This window comes from Rhinolophus sinicus, linkage group LG10 (genome assembly GCF_036562045.2).
Source record: "Rhinolophus sinicus isolate RSC01 linkage group LG10, ASM3656204v1, whole genome shotgun sequence".
NCBI classification, from domain to species: domain Eukaryota; kingdom Metazoa; phylum Chordata; class Mammalia; order Chiroptera; family Rhinolophidae; genus Rhinolophus; species Rhinolophus sinicus.
The window spans coordinates 75,738,451-75,764,300 of record NC_133759.1 but is presented as its reverse complement, the minus strand read 5'-3'; the positions used below and the strand labels follow the sequence as shown (position 1 = coordinate 75,764,300).

At 36.9% G+C, this 25,850-nt stretch overlaps 1 protein-coding gene across 3 annotated transcripts in view; it reads right to left on the bottom strand.

Moving 5' to 3' along the window:
* RAD50 (RAD50 double strand break repair protein) overlaps positions 1-25,850 on the bottom strand; it is a 97,209-nt gene that overhangs the window by 23,336 nt on the left and 48,023 nt on the right. For all 3 annotated transcript variants that reach the window (XR_012489778.1, XM_074313488.1, XM_019756106.2), the window contains exons 16-21: positions 25,605-25,798; positions 23,840-23,950; positions 23,329-23,421; positions 23,143-23,256; positions 9,023-9,150; positions 6,850-7,074 (exon numbers count right to left, since the gene is read on the bottom strand). Coding sequence is in view for 2 of the 3 variants with exons in the window: in XM_074313488.1 (XP_074169589.1) it covers positions 6,850-7,074; positions 9,023-9,150; positions 23,143-23,256; positions 23,329-23,421; positions 23,840-23,950; positions 25,605-25,798 (865 nt within the window). In the remaining variant the exon portion in view is untranslated. The remainder of the gene's footprint in view (positions 1-6,849; positions 7,075-9,022; positions 9,151-23,142; positions 23,257-23,328; positions 23,422-23,839; positions 23,951-25,604; positions 25,799-25,850) is intronic.

Here is a 25,850-nt window from a genome sequence, read left to right as displayed (position 1 = left end):
TGGGGGAGGGGAACAGGATTTTATTGGGGAACAGTGTGTACTTCCAGGCCTTTTTTCCAAGTCAAGTTGTCCTTTCAATCTTAGTTGTGGAGGGTGCCGTTCAGCTTCAAGTTGTCCTTTCAGTCTTTGTTGTGGAGGGCGCAGCTCATCTCCAGGTTCACTTCCCGTTTCTAATTGCAGGGGGCACAGCCCACCATCCCTGAGGGACTCCAACCTGCAACCTTGTGGTTGAGAGGACGCACTCCAACCAACTGAGCCATCCTGGAGCTCAGCGGCAGCTCAGCTCAAGGTGCCGTGTTCAATCTTAGTTGCAGGGGGTGGAGCCCACCATCCCTTGCGGGACTCGAGGAGTTGAACCGGCAACCTTGTGGTTGAGAGCCCACTGACCCATGTGGGAATCAAACCGGCAGCCTTTGGAGTTAGGAGCATGGAGCTCTAACCGCCTGAGCCACCAGGGCCGGCCCCTGTTGGGAATTTTTAGATTAATGATTCGATTTTGTTACTAGTAATGGATTGTTCAGAATTTCTATTTCTTCCTGATTCAGTCTTGGAAGATTTTATGTTTCTAGGAATTTATCCATTTCTTCTAGGTTGTCCAATTTGTTGGCATAAAAATGTTTGTAGTATTCCTTTATAATACTTTGTATTTCTGTGGTGTCGGTTGTCACTTTTCTACTTTCATTTCTGATTTTATTTATTTTGGCGCTGTTTTCCTTGATGAGTCTAGCTAAAGGTTTATGAATTTTCTTTACCTTTTTAAAGAACCAGCTCTTAGTTCCATTGATATTTTCTATTGTTTTTAAATTTTCTATTTCGTTCATTTCTGCTCTGATCTTTTACTATTTCCTTCCTTCTACTCACTTTGGGCTTTGTTTGTTCTTTTCCTAGTTCTTTTAGGTATAAGGTTGAGATTGTTTGAAAAATTTTTTGTTCCCTAAGGAGGTAGGCTTGTATTGCTATAAATTCCCCCCTAGAACTGCTTTTACTGTATCCCATAGATTTGGGGTTGTTGTATTCCCATTTTCATTTGTCTCAAAGTATCTTCTGATTTCCCCCCTAATTTCTTCCTTAACCCATCGATTATTTAGTGGCATGTTGTCTACTCCATGTTTGTGTTTTTTTCCCAGTTTTCTTCTTGTAATTGATTTCTAGTTTCATACTATTATGATGGGAGAAATTGTCTGATATAATTTCAATTTTCTTAAATTTACCGAGACTTGTTTTATAGCCTAACATGTGGTCTATAAAGGAAACTATTTCGTGTGCACTTGAAAAAAAATGTGCATTGTTTTGGGTGGGATGTTCTGTAAATGTCTATTAACTTCACCTGCTCTGTGTCATTTATGGCCACTGTTTCCTTATTGATTTTCAATCTGGACAATTTATCCATTGATGTAAGTGGGGTGTTAAAGTCCCTTACCATTATTGTATTACTGTTGATCTCGCCCTTTATGTCTGTTAATATTTGCTTTATGTATTTAGGTGATATTATGTTGTGTGAGTAGACGTTCACAAGAGTTATATCCTTTTATTGGATTTATCCCTTTATCATTATGTAATTCCCTTCTTTGTCTCTTGTTACAGCTTTTGTTTTAAAGTCTATTTTGTCTAACATAAGTACTGCTACCCCATCTTTTTTCCATGTCCATTAAATATCTTTCTCCATTACTCCACTTTCATCCTGTATGCATCTTTTGATCTCCAGCAAGTTTCTTGTAGGCAGCATATGCTTTGGTCTTTTTCTTTTTAATCCATTCAGCCAATCTATGTCTTTTGATTGAAGCATTTAGTCCATTTACATTTAAAGTAATTATTGATAGGTATGTAGTTATTGCCATTTTATTGTTTTCTGGTTATTTCTGTTCCTTTCTTCTATCTCTCCTCTTGTACATTGATGACTGTCTATAGTGGTTTGTATTCCTCTTTATTTTTTGTGCACCCATTATATATTATAGATTTTTGGTTTTTTGGTTACCATGGGATTCATATACAAGTTTTGTTTATAGCAGTCTATTTTAAGTTGATGGTCACTTATAAAAGTTCAAATGCATTCTAAAATCACATTACATTTTTTACTCAACCCCTCATATTTTTTTTGTCATATTTTACATCTTTTGTACATATTTTACATACTTTTGTGTATGTATCCCTTAATTTATTATTGCATTTACACATTGTATTATTACTTTTGTCTTTTAACCCTCATATTATTAGGTTGGTGCAAAAGTAATTGCAGCTTACAAGGTTAAAAATACGGGCCGGCCCAGTGGCTTAGGCGGTTAGAGCTCCATGCTCCTAACTCCGAAAGCTGCCGGTTCGATTCCCACATGGGCCAGTGGGCTCTCAACCACAAGGTTGCCAGTTCGATTCCTCGACTCCTGCAAGGGATGGTGGGCAGCATCCCTACAACTAAAATTGAACACGGCACCTTGAGCTGAGCTGCCGCTGAGCTCCCGGATGGCTCAGTTGGTTGGAATGCGTCCTCTCAACCACAAGGTTGCCCGTTCGACTCTCGCAAAGGATGGTGGGTTGTGCCCCCTGCAACTAGAAAATGGCAACTGGACCTGGAGCTGAGCTGCACCCTCCACAACTAAGACTGAAAGGACAACGACTTGACTTGGAAAAAAGGCCTGGAAGTACACACTGTTCCCCAATAAAAGTCCTGTTAAAAAAAAAACAACAAAAAAAAACTGTCTTTAAAAAAATAAATAAAAATAAAATAAAAGGTTAAAAATAATTGCAAAAACCGCAATTACTTTTGCACAACCTAATAATTTTGTAATTCATTGACCCACAACTTTTAGTAAGTATTTGCCTTTACCGGTGAGATTTTTTTCTTTCCTTTCCTATATTTTATTTTCAGTTTTGGCCTTTTGTTTTCCACTTCAAGAAAGTCCTTTAACATGTCTTGTGATGCTAGTTTAATGGTGATGAACTCCTTTAGTTTTTGCTTGTCTGAGAAACTTTTTATCTTTCCTTTAATTATGAGTAATAATTGTGCTGGGGAGTATTACTGGTTGTAGGTCCCCCCCCCCTTTCATCATGTTGATTATATCTATCATGCCATTCCCTTCTGCCTACAAAATTACTGTTGAAAATCAGCTGCTGGTCTTATGGGGGCTCCCTGGTACATAACTGCTCTTCTCTTGTTACTTTTAAGAGTCTCTCTTTATCGCTAACTTTGGGCATTTTAATTATGATGGTCTTGGAGTGGGCCTCTTTGGCTTCATCTTGTTTGGGACTCTCAGTACTTCCTGAGCTTGTATGTCTATTTCCTTCACCAGGTCAGGAACGTTTTCAGTCATTATTTCTTCAAATAGGTTTTCTATCCCTTTCTCTCTTCTTCTTGGACTCCTATGATGAGAATGTTGGTACACTTGATGTTGTCCCAGAGGTCCCTTAAACTATCTCATTAAATTTTTTCTTTTTGCTGTTCCAATTCGGTGATTTACATTACCTTGTCTTCCAGATCACTGATTTGTTTTTTTTGCATCATCTAACCTGCTGGTTACTTCCTCTAGTGTATTTTTCATTTTAGTTATGGTATTTTTTAGTTCTGATTGGTTCTTTTTAATATTTTCTGCCTCTTCGTTGAAGTTTTCACTGAGTTCATCCATTCTTCTCTTGCATTTGAGAATCTTTATAACCATTGTTTTGAACTCTTTATTTGGTAGATTGCGTGTCTGTTTCATTTAGTTATTTTTCTGGAGTTTTGTCCTATTCTTTCATTTGGAATATAGTTCTCTGTTTCCTTATTTTGGCTGTTTCTCTGTGTGTTTCTATGTATTAGGTAGATCTGCTAAGTCTCCCAGTCTTGAAAGAGTGGCCTTATGTAGGCGTCCTCTTTGGCCCAGTGGCACAGTCTCCCCCTGTCACCATAACCAGATGCTCCAGGGGTGTCCTGTGTGGGTTGTGTGTGCCCTCCTGTTGTAGTTGGGCTGTGACTGCTGCGGCATGTCGGTGGGTGGGCTTGTTCCTTAGGCCTCCTGGCTGTGAGGACTGGCTGACTATAGTGGAAGAGCTATTGTGTGGGGGCTGGTCCCATGGAGCAGGAATCCCTCCAGCAGGACTCTGATGCCAGGTGAGGTTGCCCATTGGGTGTGTCACTTGTGGAGCTGCTTGGGTGAGGCTCTGGTGCAGTTGTGGCTGGCCACCAGGTATGTCAGGTCTGGAGCCTCTTGGGAAGAGCTCTGGTGTGGGTTGTGGCCAGCTGCTGCCACTTGTGCCAAGTTTGGGGCCACTTGGTAGGAACTATGATAATGTGAACTGTGGCTGATCCCTCTTGTGCTGGGCTTGGAGGCGCTTGGGAAAGATTATAATTGAGCTGAGGAAAGCTGCCACTTGTGCCAGGCATGGGACTGTTGGGTGGGAGCTATGATGTGAGCTGAGACTAGCCGCTGCTGTGTTGAGTGTGAGGGTGCTTGGGAGAGACTGCAGTGCAAGCCGAGGCTAGTCACCACTTGTGTGGAACTTGGGGGTGTTTAGGAGAGACTGTGGTATGGGCTGAGGCTGGCTACTGATTGTGTGGAGGGTCTGGAGTTGCTGGAAGAGGCTCAGACCAGGTGAGCAAGTTGGCTGGGATAAGGCAAACAGTGTTAGCCAGGTTAGTGGAGGGTGACAGATTTTGTGCCCACCGATGTGAGGCCTGCTAGGGGAGAAGAGCTCAACCAAGGAACAATGACATCTGCCAATGCTTCCATCCCCTGAGAGAATTCCAACTGATGCCTGGCCTTCCATCCTCATCCTAAAGTTGGTCAATTTAATTCCCTCCGTATGATCCAGGCACTTCTTGAACTGCTGCCTCTGTGATAGAGCTTTGTGCGAGTTTTTGTGCAAACTCTTTAAGAATAGCATTTCAGTCTCCCACTGTCCTTCAACTCTCCTGGATATCCCTGCTGATGTTCAAAGCCAGATGTTATGGAGACTCCTCTTCCAGCACCAGTGCCCTGGGATGTGGAGCCTGGTGTGGGGCTGAGACCCCTTGCTCCTCAGGGGGAACCTCTGAAGTTGAGCTGTGTTTATTAATCTCCACACTGTGGGTGTGGGACTGCATCTCTGCCCGTCTTACCTATCTAACAAGTTCCAAGGTGACACTGATAATGCTGCTCCAGAGCTACTCTGAGAGTCAATGCATTTGATTTTAAAATATGCATGTTAAAAATTTAAAGGTAAACACCTAAATAACTAAAGTAGAATATAATTATTTACAATCCAAAGGGAAAAAAGAGGAATAAAGAAAAATAATTCAACCCCACAAAAGGAAGAGAATAGGAAAAAAGACAGAAATTAATACAACTCTGTTAAGTAATCATCACAATTAATTGAAAGGACTAAATTCACCAGTTAAAAGACCAAGATGGTCAGACTGAATAAAAAACAAAATTCAGTTATATGCTGAATATATTAAAGTTGTAGTAAGTAAAACAGTCTCAGCAATGGCACAGAAATATACAAAATTACCAGTGAAATAGAATGGAAAACCCAGAACTGATATATGAAATTCTGATATGTGACATACGTGACACTGCAGATCATTAAGAAAAGGATACTCATAAACAGAGCCAGGATAGTTATCCATAAGGGAAAAATGAAATTGGATTTCTACCTCATATTGTACATAAAATTCAACTTAAGATTAAATACTTAAATGTGAAAAGCAAAACTAAAACGTTTTGAACACAACATAGTAGTAGGGAAGGATTTCATAAAGACATAAAAAAAAGCTAACCAGAAAAGACTGGTAAATTCAACTACCTTAAAATCAAAAATGTTCATTAAAAGACACTATAAGAAAGTGAAAAGATAAACACAAAAAGCTTGAGAAAATATTTATAATACATATAACTGAAAAAGAATTAAATGTAGAAGAGATAAAGAATGCCAGCAAATCAATAAGATGACCAATGATACATTAGAAATGGGTAAAAGACACAAATATTTCAAAGAGGAAACAAAATGATCAAACATGAAAATATGTTCAACGATATTAGAAATCAAGAACTGCGAATGAAGACCACAATGATTTACTATTTTAAACCTCTTAGATTAACAAAAATTAAGACAAAATCAATGTCAGAGGATGTGTCAAAAAATCCTATACTTTGCTAGTGGTGAAAACTAGTAAAATTATTTTGGCAAAAAAATTAACATTATTTTGTAAAATTGAGCATATCCTGCAACCCATAAATTTTACACCACACATGTATTCTATGGAATCTCTTACACCTTTGTTCCAGCAGACATGACAAGAATGTTCCTAGCAGCAAGGGTAAAGACCCAGAAACAACTGAATGTCCATCTACAGGAAATGGATACATAGTGGTATATTCCCACAATAGAATTCTGTACGTCAGTGAAGATGAAAGAACTACAGCTACAAGCAACATACATATATAAAAACAAAAGAAAATTTAAAAAAGCAAATCCTAGAAGAATACACAGAATATGATATTTTTAAAAAGCTCGAAAAAACAACATACATAGAAAAAATTATTTTTTTTAAAAAGCATAGAAAGCAAAAATCTGTGCCAGTGGTTACAGGGAGTGGGAATGTCAGAAGGTAGAGATAAGGAGGAACATTTAAGTGGATGCCAGTTAGTGATAATGGTAGAATTCTTGGGTTGGGTGTGTGTGTGGGGGGTGGTATCATGAACACGCCTTAGTATTAATATGCATTATAACTTACCTTCATAATTTCAGCATGTGTGTGTATCCCATACATATACATAGTTTTTCATTCTTTGGTATGAATGAAATATAATTAAAAAGTAAGAAAGGAAAAAAATATGACTAAAATATACTAGTTGATATTCATTGCAATGGGAATCAAATCCCCAGCCCAATACTTACTGGTCAAGGGTCTTATAATAAATGTCCAGATCCTTATTCACAAGCTCTGTTGTTCTCATAACAATCATCATTTCTCTATACTTTTCCTCAGCATCTCGAAATTGAGGTTCTCGAAGCTCTTTCTTAAAACGAATAATTTCTTCCTCATAACCTGTCTGTCGCCCTGTTGCCACACTGTGATTTCTTTTTATGCTATCTATTTTTGATTCCAATTCCTGATGTTCACTATAAAAGGGAAAAATGACAAATGAGGACTATTTTTAGGTTTTAGCAGCCTGAAGTGGAAAAGCCAGATCTCATTAGAGAGATACATATCATTTATCATTCTCTTTATCAGCATATAACAGAATCTCTCCTTGCTTTTTAAGGCTTCAGTATGAAAGAAAATTTTCTTCCTTCCAAATCCCTGAAACATCCCGTTTTCTAAACAACTGATTTTTGTGTGCTGAATAAAGAACTCTCATAACATGTGAGCAGTGAGAAAGTTCCTGCCTTTTAGACACTGACTAACCTAAGTAAAGCACTGTTGGTGATTAATATTACAAATTCACAAACTTCTCAATGTGAATAGAGAAAATGCAAATACAAATACTGACAAGTTATTGAATAATAGGTGTCATAATTTTTTCACAATGTCAAAACAAATATAACTTTATCTCAATTAAACTAATTTCTACAGTAATGATTATTAAAAGTTTGTACTCCTTTATGAAAACAAACTCTCTAACACAAGTATACAAAAAAGACATAACCCTGACCCAAAATAGTAAAATATCCAAACTTTTCTGATAACTTAATAGATAATACAGATTTTAATATATCCTTTAAAAATCTTCATTCACTTAACAATTACCCTTTTACATGCCAACCACTGTTCTCAAGTTCATGAACATCGTTATAGAATTGGCTTGATTATCTGTTTTGTTGACATTTTTGTTGTGTCCTGGTTGAAGAAAGGTTTGGAAAAGAGCAGTTGTACTTAGTAGTTTTAATGGATGCAAAAAGCATTGTTATGTACCAATCACAGAAGGAATTATAAAAATATCTGGTTTTGGTCTTTGGTAGCAAAGAATAAATTGTTTCACTTAAAACTTTCTTCTAAAAGCTTTACTTTTTCCAACTTGCCACTGAGAGCACTAACATTACAGCGTTAAAGAGCTGAGGGCTGGGAGTTGGGAAATCTGGGTCACATTCCTGGCTTTCCTCATCATTTCCTGTGATACTTTCTGGGTCTCAGTGTCCTAAAGCATAAAAAAATGAAGAAGCTGAAGAGCACTTCCAGTTATGAAGTCTAATTTCCTCGTTATATGAAAGAGATTTTAAATAGCCAAACCAAGTTTTTACAATAACAGGATTAACCATTTGTTAGGTTTTATAAATTAAATTAAAATTACAATTTACTATATTCTTTAGAAAAACTTAAGCATTCTTTGATTCAGATTTTGGTGTAAAGTCAAGAAGACAAATGAAAAATCTACAAGGAATGGCTGAGTGAATGAGAGACCTATATTTAACCAGCTAAGGTGGTTCAAAAGTATTTGGCGAGCACAATTTTTTGTACCAGTCTAGTGCCTTAGCATCAGTCGGGTTCTTACAGAATTCTTAAGGCAACTCTAAGGCAGAGAAGGCAAGAATAAAATCTTTTCTGCTGCACTAGGAAGGTAGCAACTACCAATAAGACCAGATTAAAGAAGAACCACGTGAATCTTAAAACAAACAAACAAACAAAACAACCCCACCCTGCCCTAGTTGGCACACAATCACAACTGGGACCAGATAGAAGGGTCTCCAACAACAAATCACTTTGGCAATAACTCCACTAGCAATATTACAGATTGCACAAGCTCGGTCGCAGGCAGGATCCACAGGGTCCATATATTCTTTTTGCTCAATACCATGATCTTGTGAGGCAGGCTAGCAGAAATCTGTAGATGTGGCATTTTTAATCCTGCCCATCTTTGCAGTATCACTATAAAGTCTATATCACTTCTTCATTAATTTAATTTGTAAGGCCATGAAATATATTTGCATAAAAATACTGTCCACCTTCCTGTAAGTCTCAAGGGACACTTATGCTAAAGGCTTAATCCTTTTTTAAAAACATGTATTGAATAGTCTTCACAATTCAATAATAAAGGCCTGTATGTAAACAAAAGACTTTTTAAAAACATACTTTTTCATTTGTAAAACTTGCATTTGACCCATTTCCTTCAAATGTTGTTTTCTTTCTTCTTCAACTTCTTTCAGTTCTTCATTTCTTTTTCTTAATGTAAGGTTATCCTGCAGCCATCTTTCTTGTATCTAAATGTAAGTATTAAACCAGTTAACAAAAATAATCAAGTAACCAACATGTGATTCATAACAGGCAACTGCTGACAGGTAGTGATAATTCTGCCTTACTTAGAATCACGTTAAAACTCCAAAGAGGGAGAATAAGCCAGTGTGAAGGAATCTTCAGGCCTGGACTAATCTGGAAGGCACACATATACACAAAACAGAGATTTAAATAATTAAACAAAAATATTAACTAGATGTTTAAATATTTTATACCTATATCCCACTGGATCATCTTGCATAGGAACCCTATAATGGAGCCTACTGAACTAAAAGATCACAAGAGACCAATACTACTATCAAAGTTTCCCCCTAATTTTTTTGCCTACTTCTATGTCTCCTAATGTATGCAAATACTTAGATATTGTTTTAAGTATGTGAGATAAGGTCTTTACATTCAAGCTGACAAATAATAATCATACAAGGCAGTAAAAAGTGCCACAAAATAGTATATACTTATGTATTTGATGACACTTTTCTGGCCATTGAATTTAAAATTTTAGGAGTTGGCTGCTTATTTTGAGTAGTTTTGTCCTTAAAAACAGACCTAATCACTTAGTAGCAGCAGCAGCAACACAAACACAATTATTTCAGTAGTTTGGCTGCTGATTATAATAATAGACTATGTTGTCAAGAAACAAACATTAGTAAAAAAATTTGTAAGTTGACTCTGAAATTTAGAGAAAAAATAATGTTGGGTTGGTCCATAAAAGCAGCCTGATTATAGAAAACTCATCACAAGTTCAAAGTCAGGACTTCTCAAAGATGGAGCTAGGAGTAACTCTTGTCCAGGAGGTAAACTCAGTCATGTGGGAAGTGGAGGGAGAGGCAGATCTTTGGCAATATCTTGTTGTCAACAGTAATGCCAGAGTCACCAGGAAAATAGGATTTGGGACGTGAGAGAGAAGAAATGGAAGCCAAGACATGTGCTTAGTGTTCTTATCCAACCCTGCCCATCTATGAATCACTATTTTGAGGTTGTTTTGTTATTAACTGGCATTAAGGCTACCTTCAGTTTTACTGGAAATAACATAAACATAGACCTATCTATTAAAGGCATCATTATAAGCAGTTAAAGGTGATTAAATAATACCGTTTCCCCGAAAATAAGACCTAGCCGGACAATCAGTTCTAATGTGTCTTTTGGAGCAAAAATATAAGACCCAGTTATTGTATATTATATATATTAGAAAGACCCGGTCTTACAGTAAAATAAGACCAGATCTTATATTAATTTTTGCTCCAGCTGATTGTCTGGCTAGGTCTTATTTTCAGGGAAACACGGTATGGTTGTAAATATCCTTTTGTTGTCAAAGCAACCTGATGTACCACTTCAGATGCTGTGACTCTAAAATTCTTCCATGAGGGACTATCCTTGTACTTTTTCTTTATTAGGAAGAAGAGAATGTGTTATTGCTTGCTTTTATCTATTATGTAACACTAGAATTTGCTTTCATGATTGCAAGAAATAACTCCTTTCATAAATTATTTTTCAATTACAGTTGACATACAATATTATATTACCGTACTTTCAGGTGTCTAACATAGTGAACAGACATTTCTGTGCTTACAAAGTGATCACTCTGATAAGTCTAGGACCCATCAGATACCATACAGATTTACTACAATATTATTCTCTATATTCCCTATGCTGTACTGTACATCCCTGTGACTTATTTCCTAAGTGCCAATTTAATCCTTTCACCTTTTCCACCCACCTCTCCAACCCCCCTCCGATCTGGCAACCATCAATTTATTCTCCGTATTTATGAGTTCTGTTTTGTTTGTTCATTTATTTTGCTTTTAGGATTCCACATATAAGTGAAGTCATATGGTCTTTGTCTTTCTCTGTCTGCTATATTTCACATAGCATAATACCCTCTAGGTCCATCCATGATGTCACAAATGGCAAGATTTCATTCTATGTTATGGCCAAGTAATATTCCATTGTGTGTGTATATATATATATATATATATATATATATATATATATATATAGCTCACATCTTCTTTATCCTTTTTTTTTTTAAGATTTTATTGGGGAAGGGGAACAGGACTTTATTGGGGAACAGTGTGTACTTCCAGGCTTTTTTTCCAAGTCAAGTTGTTGTCCTTTCAATCTCAGTTGTGGAGGGCACAGCTCAGCTCCAGGTCCAGTTGTTGTTGCTAGTTGCAGGGGTGCCCACCATCCCTTGAGGGAGTCGAACCGGCAACCTTGTGGTTGAGAGGATGTGCTCCAACCAACTGAGCCAGCTGGGAGCTCAGCGGCAGCTCAGCTCAAGGTGTTGTGTTCCACCTTAGTTGCAGGGGGCGGAGCCCACCATCCCTTGCAGGACTCGAGGAGTTGAACTGGCAACCTTGTGGTTGAGAGCCCATTGGCCCATGTGGGAATCGAACTGGCAGCCTTCGGAGTTAGGAGCATGGAGCTCTAACTGCCTGAGCCACCGGGCCGGCCCCTTCTTTATACATTTTTTAATTGATGGACACTTAGGTTGATTCCATATCTCGATTATTTTAAATAATGCTGCAATGAATATAGGGGTGCATGTATCTTTTAGATTTCTTTGGGTAAATATCCAAAGTGGAAGTGCTAGATCTTATAATAGTTCTATTTTTTTATTTTTTCAGGACCCTCCATACTGATTTCCATAGTGGCTGTACCAATTTGCAATCCCACCAACAGTGCATGAGGATTCCCTTTTCTCCACATCCTCACCAACACTTGTTTGTTAATTTATTGATGATAGCCATTCTGACAAGTGTGAGGTGGTATCTCATTGTGGTTTTAATTTGTATTTCCCAGATGATTAATGATGTTGAGCATCTTTTCATGTTTATTGGTCATCTGTATGTCCGCTTTGCAGAAACGTCTCTTCAGTTCCTCTATCCATTTTTTTAACTGGATTGTTTATTTGGTAATAAGTTGTATGAGTTCATTATATTTCTTGGATATTAACCCTTTATTGGATGTTATCATTGGCAAATATCTTCTACCATTCAGTAAGCTGTCTTTTCGTTTTGTTCATGGTTTCCTTTGCTGTGCAAAAACCTTTTTAGTATAATGTAATCCCACTTGCTAAATTTTGCTTTTGTTTCCTTTCCCAGAGGAGACATATCCAAAAAAATATTGCTAAGAGTGATAGCAAAGAGTTTATTGCCTATGTTTTCTGGTTTTGAAACTTATACATATAAGTCTTTAATCCATTTTGAGTTTATTCTTGTATATGGTGTGAGAAAGTGGTCTAGTTACAAGTTTTTTGGGGTTTTTTTTGCATGTTATCTGTCCAGTTTTCCCAACACCATTTACTGAATAGATTGCCTTACCTCATTGTATATTCTTGCCTCCTTTGTCATAGATTAATTGACAATACGGGCATGGGTTTATTTCTGGGCTCTCTATTCTGTTCCATTGATCTATGTGTCTGTTTTTATGCCAGTATCATGCTGTTTTGATTACTACAGTCTTGTAGTATAGTTTGCTATCAGGCAGCATGATATCTCCAACTTCTTTCTCCAAATTGCTTTGGCTATTTGGGGTCTTTTATGGTTTCATATAAATTTTAGAATTATTTGTTCTAGTTCTGTGAAAAATGCCATTGGTATTTTGACAGGGATTGCATTGAATCTGTAGATTCCTTTGGGTAATATGGACAGTTTCACAATATTAATTCCTCCAACACGAGTGTGGTATATGTTTCCATTTATTTGTATCATCTTCAATGTCTTACAGTTTTCAGAGTACAGGTCTTTTACTTCTTTGGTTAAATTTATTCCTGTTTTTTTTTGTTGTTGTTTTTTTACACAATTATAAATGGGATTATTTTCTTTCTGATAGTTCATTATTGGTATATAAAAATAAAACTGGTTATTGAATATTAATTTTGTATCCTGCCACATTTATCAATTCTAATAGTTTTTTGGTGGAATCTTTAGCATTCTCTACAAAGTATCATTTCATCTGCAAATAATGACAGTTTACTTCTTTCCAATTTGGATGCCTTTTATATCTTTTTCTTGTATGAATGCTGTGGCTAGGACTTCCCATATTATATTGAATAAGAGTGGTGAAGAGTGGACATCCTTGTCTTGTTCCTGATCTTAAAGAAAAAGCTTTCAGCTTTTCACAGTTCAGTGTGATGGTAGCTGTGGGTGTGTCGTATCTGGCCTTTATTATATTGAGAGTTTTTAATCATAAATGGATGTTGGATTTTTGTCAAATGCTTTTTCTGCATCTCTTGATATCATCACATGGTTTTTAACCTTCATTTTCTTTATGTGGTGGATTGTGTTGATTTGTGGATATTGAACCAGCCTTGCAACCCGGGAATAAATCCCACTTAATCATGGTGTGTGATCTTTTTAATGTGTTACTGAATTTGGTTTGCTAATATTTGTTGAGGATTTTTGTATCTATGTTTATCAGGGATATTGGCCTATAATTTTCTTTTTTTGTAGTGTCCTTGTCAGGTTCTGTTATCGGTAATGCTGGCCTCATAAAATGAGTTTGGGAGCCTTCCCTCCTCTTCAATTTTTTGGAATAGTTTGAGGATAGGTATTAATTCTTCTTTAAAAATTTGGTACAATTCACCTATGAAACTATTCAGTTCAGGACTTTTGATTGTTGGGAGTATTTAGATTACTGATTCAGTATCTTTAGTAGTATTCGATCTGTTCAGTTTCTTTCTTCCTGATTTAGCCATGGAAAATTGTACGTATCTAGCAATTTATCTATTTCTTCCAGGTTGTCCAATTTGTTGGTATATAATTGTTCATAGTATTTCGTTATAATCCTTTATATTTCTGTGGTGTTGGTTATCACTTCTGATTTATTCACCTTTTTTTGGTGAGTCTGGCTAAAGATGTTATCACATTCTTTTCTTAAATCTTGTCAAAGAACCAGCTATTGTTGAACTTTTCTATTGTTCAAGACTCTATTTCATTTATTTTCACTCAGATCTTTATTATTTCCTCCCTTGCACTCTGTTTAGGCTTTGTTCTTTTTCTATTTCCATTAGGTGTAGGTTAAATTGTTTATTGGACATTTATCCTGTATCTTGAGGAAGGCCTGTATTACTATAAATTTCCCACTTAGAACTTCTTTGCTTATGTCTCATAGATTTGGGGTCATTGTGTTTTCATTTTCATTTCTCTCAAGGTATCTTTTGATTTCCCCCTTGATATCATTGTTAACCCATTCATTGTTTATAGCATGTTATTTAGCCTCCATGTGTTTGTTTTTGTTTTATTCTTGTATTTTGATTACTGGTTTTGTCTTACTGGGATCAAAGAAACATGCTTCATATGATTGCAACTTCTTAAATTATTGAGACTTGTTTTGTGGGCTAATGTGGTCTATCCTGGAAAATGTTTCATGTGTACTTGAAAAGAATGTATATTCTGCTCCTTGTGGGTGACATGTTCTAAAAATATCAATTAAATCCATTTAGACTCATGTGTCATTTAAAGCTACTGTTTCCTTGTTGATTTTCTGTCTGGATGATCTATCCATTGATGTCAATGGGCTGTTAAAGTCCCCTACTATTCCTATCGATCTCTCCCTTTAAGTCTGTCAATATTTGCTTTATATATTAAGGTGCTGCTATGTTGGGTGCATAAATGTTTACAAGAGATATAACCTCTTGTTGGATTGATCCCTTTATCATTATGCAATGTCTTTGTCTATTGTTACAGTCTTTGTTCTAAAGTCTATTTTGTCTGATATAAGCATTGCTACTCCAACTTTTCATTTTCATTTGTATGAAATACTCTTTTCCATCCCTTTACTATTAGCCTGTGTTTTTCAATCTGAAGTGAGTCTTTCGTAGGCAGCATAGGTACAAGTCTTATTTTATATCCATTAAGCCACCCTATGTCTTTTGTTTGGAGCATTTAATCCATTTACATTCAAAATAAGTATTGGTAGGTATGTAGTTGACATTTTGTTTTCTGATTGTTTTTGTAGTTTTTCTCTATTCCTTATTCTCGTTCTCTTGTGTGTTGATGACTTTCTATAGTGTTGTGTTTGGCTTCTTTTCTCTTTATTTCTAATATGTCTCTTGTAATTTTTGGTTTATGGTTACGATGTGCATCATATATACCAAACTATGTTTATAGCAATCTCTTTTAAGTTGATGGTTGCTTAAGTTCAAACACATTCTAAAGTCACAATTTTTACTCACCCCCTCCATTTTTGTTTTTGTCATTTTTTACTCCTTGTGTGTGTGTATGTATGTGTATCCCTTAATTTATTGTTGTAGTTACACATGACCTTCCTACTTTTGCCTTTTAACTTTTGTACCAGATTTATAGTTGATCTACTGCTTTTACTGTGTTTGCCTTTGTCAGTGAGAATTTTTTCCTTTCTTGTATTTTCTAATTCATATACTTTATCTTTTCTTCTTAAAGAAGTCCCTTTAACATTTTTTGTAATACTAGTTTAGCGGTGATGAACTCTTTCATCTTTTTTTGTCTGGGAAGTTCTTTATCTCTCCTTTGATTCTAAATGACAGCTGGCTGGGTAGAGCAACCTTGGTTGTAGGTCCTTCCTCTTCATTACTTTTTGACTATTTTATCCCAATCCCTTCAGATCTACAAAGTGTCTGTTGAGAATCAGCTGACAGTCTTATGGGAGCTCCCTTGTAGGTAATTACGTTTCTCTTGCTATTTTTAAAGGCAAAGATTCTCTTTGTCTTTAACTTTTCACATTTTAATTATGATTTATGTCTTGGTGTGGGCCTCTTTGGGTTTGTTTGGGACTCTCTGCACTTCCTAGACTTGTATGCCTATTTTCTTCTCCAGGTTAGGGAAATTGTCAGTTATTATTTCTTCAATGTTTTCTATCCCTTGCTCTCTCTTCTCCTTCCGGTACCCTTATCATGTGAATGCTGGTACACGTGATGTTGTCCAGAGGTCCCTCAAACTATTCTAATTTTTAAAATTACTTTTGCTGTTCTGATTGGGTGTTTTTTGCTACCTTGTCTACTAGATCACTAATTTGATCCTCTGCTTCATTTGATCTGTGGTTGATTCCCTCTAATGTAGTCTTCATTTCAGTTATTGTGTTCTTCATTTCTGACAATTCTTTTTTGTTTTCTATCTCTTTGTTCAATTTCTCACTGAGTTAATCTATTCTTCCCCTAAGTTTATTGAGCATCCTTATAACCAGTGTTTTGAATTCTGTATCTGGTAACTTGCTTGTCTCCATTTCATTTAGTTCTTTTTCTGGAGTTTTGTCCTGTTCTTTCATCTGAGACATGTTTGTCTTCTTAATTTTGGCTGACTCCCTGTGTTTGTTTCAATGTATTAGGTAGATCTGCTATGTCTCCCAGTTTTGGTAGGGTGGCCCTATGTAGTAGGTGTCCTGTGCGGCTCAGTGTGGCACAGTCTCCCTGGTCACTTGAGTAGGGTACTCCAGGGGGTGTCCCTTGTGTGGGTTGTGTGTGCCCTCCTGTTATAGTTGAGCCTTGATTGCTCCTGGCATGTCAGTGGGTGAAACTGACTCTCAAGCTGACTGGTTGTGACAACAGTGGACGAGCTGTTGTGTGAGCGCTGACCCCTTGGAGCGGGATTCACTGCAGTAGGTCTCAGGTGCCTGCCAGTCAGTTCTTCGGGTATGTCATGTGTAGAGCTGGTTTGATGGTGCTCTAGGGTGGTCTGAAGCTGGTCACTGGGTGTGTTGGTTCTAGAGGCTCTTGGGAGAGGCTCCAGTGCAGGCCAAGGTCAGTTGCTGCATGTGCCCAGCCTGGTCAGTTCATAAAGTGATCTGCAGTTGGCTGCCACCTGTGCAGGGTTTGGAGGCACCTGGGAGAGGCAATGTTGCAAACTGAGGTCAGCTGCCACTAATGCCGGGCTTGGGTCCACTTAGCAAGAGGTACAGGACATTCTGAGGACAGCTGTTGCTTATCTAAAGTTTGTGGACCTTTGAGAGATTTCAGGAAAGTCTGCAGCATGATCCAAGGCAGTCTGCTTATGTGGAAAAGTCACTGAAAGAGGTTTGGGTGGGCTGCAGGAATTGGGTGGGGTGAGATCTCAGGTAATCACCAGGGTGGGGTGAATGGTATTAGCCATGTTAATGGAGAGCTCACACTGGGCACCTACCTGTGCCTGCTGGCTGGGTGGTGGTGGCAGTGGTGGAGTTCAATAAAGGAAAAATAGTACTCTGTGCCCGGAGTGAGCTGCCCTGACTCCTGCCCCTCCAGCCCTTGTCCTGAAGCTAGTCAATAGTTCTTCCGTGTAGGTCCCTGGTACTGTTGGAACTACTGCACCTTTGCTGAATCTCAGAGTGAGTGAGTTTATACGCGAGTTAAGTCTGTGCCTGGACCCTTTAAGACCTCCATCGCCTAATTCTCTAGCAGCCAGTTGTCTTTCTCCGATACAATCCCCACTGGTTTTCACAGCCAGATGTTATGGGGACTTCTCTTCCTGGTATTGGTGCCCCAGGACGGGCGGCCCAGTGTGGGGTTGGGGAGACCACTGTGAGGCTGGGACCTGTCACTCCTCAGGAGGTACCTCTGCAGCTGAGATATCCCTCCCGATTCTAATCATTACACCATTGGTATGGGACTGCCCGTTCTGAGTTTCCGCACCTCTTGCCAGTCTTGATGTTAGTTCTTTACATCTTTAGTTATAGGAATTCTGTTCATCTAGTCTTCAGGTGGTTCTCAATGATGGTTGTGTTGTAATTCAATGTGGTCATGGGAGTAGGCAAGCAGTGTTTACCCTATGCCACTATCTTGACTGGCAGTCACCATGAAAGAACTCTAAAGGGACATCACATTTTTGGGCGCAATTGACTTTTGGCATGAAATAGTGTTCCTGGTGTGTTTACATGCATAGTCACCAAAAAGGTAGGCATTTCTTTCTTTTAGGTTAGCAGCTATTGCTCTTGCTTTCATATTGAAAGACAGTACACAGCACATTAAAGATCACAGGCTTCGAAGTCAAGTACCCCTAGGCTCAAATCTCAGGGTTACAACTTTCAAACTGGATGACTTTGGACAAACTAAATTCTCTGAACCTCAGTTTAAGTGTAACATGGTGATAATAATACCACCTATCATATATAAGATTGAGTTAATGTGTGTAAAGTAATCAGCACAGTGCCTAGCTCAGTAATTGCTAATGAAAGACTTTTGGGTCATATCTGTCCTTATATTTTAAGAAGTGAGAATTCCAGTTACCAGGTCGTACAATTAAGTTCACGGATTCATCCTAGAAAAAGTGCTACATACCTCATTGCTAAATATCACTACAGTCACCTTCGAAGTACTCCCCTTGGGAAGCTACGCACCCATGCCAGCACCTAGTCTATCCTTCAAAGCAATTTTGGAATTGTTTTTTTGGAATGGCTATCAGAGCTGTCATCATATTACCCTTGATGTCCTGAATGTCATCCAAATGTCTTCCTTTCAATAATTCCTTTCTCTTCTGGTAAAGGTCATTGGGAGCCAGATCAGGTGAGTAGGGAGGGTGTTCCAATATGGTGATTTGTTTACTGGCCAAAAACTCCCTCACAAACAGTGTTATATGCATTATCGTGATGCATGAACCATGAACTGTTGGCAAAAAGTTCAGGTCATCTAACTTTTTCACACAGCCTTTTCAGCATTTCCAAATAGTAAACTTGGTTAACTATTTGTCCAGTTGGTACAAATTCATAATGAATAATCCCTCTGATATAAAAAAAGGAATTATCCCTCTGATATTATTGCAGTAAGTTCATGAACTTAATTGTCAGACCTTGTATATTCTATAAACTATAAAGTATCAGAAAAAGGCAGGAACAAAAACCAGCTGCAGTTATAGTACACCAGAATTGTTTTTCTATTATACTAGCATTTGACAATGTAGGGTCAAGTTCTACCTCTGTTACTATTTTCTTTTTTTTTTACTTTGGGTAGTAAGTTAGGTCACCTCCAGTTCTCTTCATCTGAAAAATGAGGGAGGCAGATTATTAAACTTCCAAAATTTTTTTCTGTGGACTAAATTTGGTAGGGTGTCATCATGTACATAAGCTACTACTAGGCTCCTCAATTCTTAAATATTAATCCCTATCATCCAGCTCAGATGACAGTTAATGCATGCAGCTGGCCACCTAAAGGAAACATAAAAATGAGCTGTATTCTAGGTACCTATGATGGAGCAATACACTGAATAGACTACAGTCCAATATCCACCAAACGTCTGGTTGGGAAAAATGCCTTTTATAGAGGATTGTCTGAAAGCTATGCAGCACTCTAGCTCAGTTATTAATAGTTATAGATATACATCAAAACCCTTGAAGGTATTAATGCCTCTGCCCATGCCCCAGAGATCCTGATTTACTGGTCTGGAATAGAGACATAAACGTGTATTTTTAATAATCCAGGTGATTTTTTAAAAAAATTGAGATGTAATTCATATACCATAAAATTCACCATTTAAAAGTATACAATTCAGTGGTTTTAGTATATTCATAAGGTTGAATAGCCATCACCACTAATTCCAGAACATTTTATCACCCCCAAAAGAAACACCATACCCATTAGCAGTCACGCTCTAATCTCTTCTCTCTCCTTCCCTCCAGTTCCTGGCAACACTAATCTGCTTTCTGATTTGCCTATTCTGTACATTTCATATAAAGAGAATCATACAGATGTGGTCTTTTGTGATTGGCTTCTTTCACTTAGCATAATATTTTCAAGGTTTGTCCATGTTATAGTATATATCAATATTTTCTTTTTATGGGTGAATAAATTTTATAGGTCAGTTTGACTGGGCCATGGGATGCCTAGACATTTGGTCAAACATTATTCTGAGTGTGTCTTTGAGGGTGTTTCTGGATAAGATTAACATTTGAACTTAGGACTGAGTAAAGCAGTTTGCCCTCCCTAATGTGGGTGGGCCTCATCCAAACAATTGAAAACCTGACTATTAGGTCTCAGAGACCTTGACTTACAGACAGAGCTATGTCTGCAAGAAAACAACAAAATGTCTGTTGGCCTGCACCTACAGACAGAGCCAAATCTGCGATAACAGAAAACGCCACAAAACAGCTACTGGCTTGCAGGCAAGTCAGCATTTTCTGTCCAAACAGTGCTCCCCTGTCAGCACAGCCCCTTATAAAAACCCTCCTCACCCCCTCCCTCGGGGCTGCACGTCTCCTTTAGGTGTGCAGCCCGGACTGTAGCGGTCTTTGCTCAGTCTGATACACTTTTCTGTCTTACAATAAAAACTTTCTTAACTTGCCTGACCATGCATGTTCTTTTACTGGCCGACCTATCACTGACTATCATAAAAAAGTTGAGTAAGAGGTAACTCCTGCCTGACTGTGTGAACTGGGACAGTGGTCTCTGCCTGCCTTTGGACTCAAATTGAAACCTCAGCTGTTCTTTGGCCTACTGGCTCTCCTGCTTCTCAGGCCTTCAGATTCGGACAGGAACTGTAACATCAGCTGTCTCCTGAGTCTTCAGCTTTCCAACTACAGATCTTAGGACTTCTCAGCCTTCACAATCATGTGAGCCAATTCCTTACAAGTTTATATGTGTGTGTGTGTGTGTCTGTGTGTATGTGTGTGTGTATACACACACACACATTCATTCATCCACCCATATCCTGTTGTTTGTTTCTCTTGAAAACCCTAATACATATGATATACCACACTTTGTTTATCCATTCATCAGTTGATAACCATTTGGGTTATTTACATATTTTGACTATTATGAATAATGTTGCTATGAACATTCTTATACGAGTTTTTATGAGAACGTATGTTTTAAATTTTCTTGGTTAAGTTCTTAGTAGTGGGAAAAAACAGATATTTGTGATGAGTGCCCCTCTCTAACCTTTGCTCTCTAAATATTCTAACATTTATTTTAGACTCCAGTTACACCACCCTCTATGGAACCTCATCAACGGATGATAAAGATCCTAAAACACACTTTAAAAAAATAGCCCCATGAAGTTTGCTGAAGACATAGTTTTTATCAATCTATAGTGTCTTCCTTCTGTGACTGCCTATGAAGACATTTTTCTCTGCTCTCAGTACAGGGAACTGGTTTCCTTTTAGCTTTGAGACAATGTGAACCTTAACTAATTGTAACTTCCTTTCTTCATATGACTACTAGAATCTTTAGCAAGCATATCAGATTTCACGGCCTACATTTTATCTACAATAAGTTTTCACTTGTCATCAATAGGTTCTGCAACTTTAAGTCAAATGATATATAACAAAACCAATTTTACTACATAGCTTAAATGATATATCACTGGTTAAGTTCCTAGGTATCTCATCAACATTACAATGAAACAATGTTATTCAAGGATTTGTTGTACTTAACGGCTCTCCTTGTCTCATTTTCCCATTAATTTAAAATGTTATTTGGCATTGCTCTATGTATATAACTTAGTAAATGATTTCTGGAACAAAGTAGGTTATAGAAGTAAACTAATACAGTCAGAACCTCTAAGTTTAGAACATCAACATGAAAAGGACCACAGATTGGTAAATCTTACTCATCTTAGTATACGTATATGGAGAGATATTACTGATTTATAGATAGTGATTTTAAATAGGGAACCCACATATAAGCTAGTACTAAGTATTTTGTTATATATGCATCATAAATTTATATATTCAGCATATATTAGACGGCAGAGATTTAATTTACCTCTGACTCATATTCATATATTTGAAATTCCTGGCACTACAGTCAGAGATCCTCTAAAAAGCTGATGTGGCTAATCTTCAGAGAATTTAACAACCACTTATAACCAAGTGATTAAAGCATTCAAATAGCAAATTTTGTTTAAAACAGCAGGAACAGAGAAATTGTATACAGTTGACCTTTGAACAACACAGATTTGAGCCGCACACTTATATGCAGATTTTCCCCAAAAAATACCTGTACTTTTTTCAATGACGGTTGGGAGCGGATGCAGAGGGTCAACTGTATGCACTGATCTATACCATTTTATACAGGAGATTTGAACATCCTCAGGTTCTGGTGTCTGTGTGGAGGAGGAGGGAGAGGGTTTCTGGACCAATCCTCCACAGATACTGAGGGTCAACTAAGTTTTGGGGGAGTCAAAAGTTATACACGAATTTTTCACTGTGTAGGGCATTGGTACCAACCCCTGCATTGATCAAGGATGAATCGTAGTTTTTAAAGGTATATTAACTATCAGGCTTGCATAAGGCATGTTGAAGATAGTTTCTCAATATGATTTTAATTATATTATGGAAATCAATTTAATACAGAAAAATAAATGCTAGAGGAATCAACTAAAAGATGATTTAATATATATTTTACCTACAGACAACTTTTAAAAATATATTATTATACCTCAATCCCTGTTTTGTGTGATTTATCCTATATAAAAATATGTAAGAAAAAATAGATATATGTAGGATATTTACTGCCACAGTTTGCAATAAGGAAAAAAGTAATCAAGTAAGTTATGGTACATATAACTAAGTTATATGGTACATACAAGTAAGTTACATATAAGTAAGTTCTGGAATATTTTATAATCATTAAAAAGAATATTATGAATCTGTGAATTGAGTTGATAGGTAAACTCAAATTGCAAGTGAAAAAAGCAAGGTGCAGAATATGTGTGGTATGAGCTCAACTGTAGAAGTAAACATACCTACACACACACATATATTATCTATCTATCTGCTGGTATATGAATAAGAAACTCTTTAATAACAAACAAAAAGCTGTAACAGTAATGACGTCTAGAAGTGAGATTGAAATTAGCAGAAAGGGAGGGATACTTTTAATTGTAGGCTTTTATGTTTAAATTTTTACCAATAGATTTTTTTATTGAAAATAAAATAAAAAAGAATATGTTATTAGAATTGATTTTATCTATTATTTGAATTTCTACTTAATGGACCTATTGAAAATAAAAGTACAAAATGAAGAATATTATTGGTCTAAGTGATACCAAAAGCCATAAACCAAAAAGACCTACCTTCTGTGTATCGATATCTTGCCTCATGATTCCCATTTCCTTATTTATCTTTTCTTTGTGTTGCTCACAGTCACTTAGTTGAAGTATTACTTTATTAAGTTCAGTTTCTTTTTGCTACAAAGAAGAAAATTCTTTAAGCACAAGAAATAAAAATATAAACAAATAAAGTTTTAAGTTCTTAATTACCTTCTTATAGTCGTCTTTCCCATCTTGAATGTAATTCTCAATGTTTTTCACATAAACATGAATATTTTTAACGTTCTCTTTAATGTCATTCATCTGTAGAAAAATATTTATTAAATATAGACTGGTTGAGGACCAGGGCATTTAAGATTTATTTCCAAGGAAATATATTTAAGTAACAAAAACTTAATTAGGAGAGCACAGTAAAGCACTGGCTTGGAAGTTAGGAGCCTTGGGTTCTAGTTTTCATCACCAGCAAATTTTATGATCTCAGACAATTCCCTTTATAACCTATGGGATTGGATTAAACAGTCTCAACTTCTATTTTAGGTCAAGAAGCAAACTAAGTTTAATCCTTATTTTAACAAGAATTTTTAAGGTCAAGATTATATCACAAATCTAAGAGTACTGTATCTTATCATGTTAATTTCATGTGACATAATGGTGTCCAACATGGTGCTGTGAACACAATGTTAGTATATATATTTGGTCAGAAACATATAAATGATCTTACTTTATCCTGTGTTACTTTGTTGCTTGTATTTTTTTTGTAGATTAATTCTTCTTTTTCCTGCTGGAACTTTTCCAATGTTGTTTCCAACGGGCCTACCTGCTCTTTAGCATCCTAAAAATATAAAAAACAAAGGCTTATATATATTCCATTATCTTATTTCGGATATCAAGATTTTACAGTCATAAAAGCACTTTCCTATGTGCCAGGGTTTAAAAATCAACTCATTTGCTTCTTCCAACAACCCTACGAGGAAGGTACCATTACTTTCATCCCACAGTTCAGATGAGCAAACAGGCATAAAATATCTGTCCAGAGTCACAACAGCCAGTAAATAAAGGAGCCAGGATTCAAATCCCATCCAGCTCCCAAGTCTCTCTCTGAGCCACCGCGATATACTGCCTCAGCCACTGTCTCAATTCTTAATCTACATCATGTACTCCCAATTATATGAGCATGTGGCTTCAGGTTTAAGTTTTTATGAGTTTGCAGGGGCCCAGCCTGTGTGACCAAAGAACAAGGAAGCTCATTCACTCCATACCTCTCTTTTATAGGGGGGAATATGACTGTAAAGGACACTGTTGTCCTTAAGCTTAGTTTGCTAAGACCAACTAGTATTTTACGGTAAGAAAAATGTACTAGTACACAACTATATTAATGTGTACACACCAATGTTGGAAGGAAAGGGGCTTTTAAGTGACAAACTAGTTTACTAATCAGAAATCTGCATTATTTAGCCTTGTAATATCTCTACAGCATATTATATGATAACCATTCAAAACAATAATGCTCAAACATTTTAAGAACCTGAAATATCTAATGAATCCACAAAGGTAGAAAAGAATATTTAGTATTACCTCAATGCAGGTGTATTTTATCGTATTGGGAAGTGAATGGGGTAGTGTGAAGTCAAATGTAGTCGATGTCGGAAGACCTAGTATCTGAAATTAACCCTGCTATTCTTACTTAGCTGTGTGAACTTGAGGAAGTCACGGGACATCTAAAAGTCTCAATTTCATTTTCTGTAAAAGGGGATTTAGTCACATATCTAAAGAGGGTTACTGAGACACTAAGTGGCTTATTGTCAAAGTGTTTTATAAACACTAAAAATTATACAAATGTAAGGTAGTACTATTTTATATCATACTCTAAGCCTCTGATACTTTGTAATCTAAAAATACTTAAGAACATTTATAGTAACTGCAGATTCAGTAATATATTTAGTGCTTACTAAATGTATATAATTATGAAAACCTACGTAAGATTGTTATTTCTAAAACTGTTCAAAAATGTAATTGGTTGGGTCTTAGATTTGATTAATCAAGATGAGGGATTCCAAACGGGTTCCACTCCATGTAGCAACTAAGTGCCTGTTCACTGTTTTGGGAAGGATTCCAAGACTACATCTGAAATCAAATAGGAAAGGTGCTATGACTGAGAGGCAGTGTCTGACGTGTATATAGAATCTGTAAATAAGACAAAGCTCCCATACAAGCAGAAATCCTTATACAGAGTTAGCCACCACCTCCAATAACAGGAAGTTCACTAAATTAACCAGGCAGCCAATGCTTCCTTATTATGACCGAAATCCTTCTCCCAGAAATCTTTACCTGTTAGTACAAGCTCTGTCACCCAGGAGCCACACAAAGAATTACTATACCATTTTCATTTTATCCTTACAGTAACTATAATTCTAATTACTACAATACTAAGAACATTTCATACATTTGAACTAATTTTAAAAACAAACATGTACGAATATTCTTACCTTTATCTCTCTGTGTAAGGACTGAACTTCAGTGGATAATTCCACAGACTGCTCCTCCAGTTGCTGACGACGTTGTAAATTAGTGGATATCTGAAGTTTCTCTGATTTGAGTTCATTTGTGACACTTTTTAGGTGCTGAATCTGTTCCTGCTGGTCCTGTATAAGCTTACGATTCAATTCAATCTTACTGGAAACTACAGAAAAATGTATTGACACAGTGATTAATGTGAGGGTACAGAAAATGCT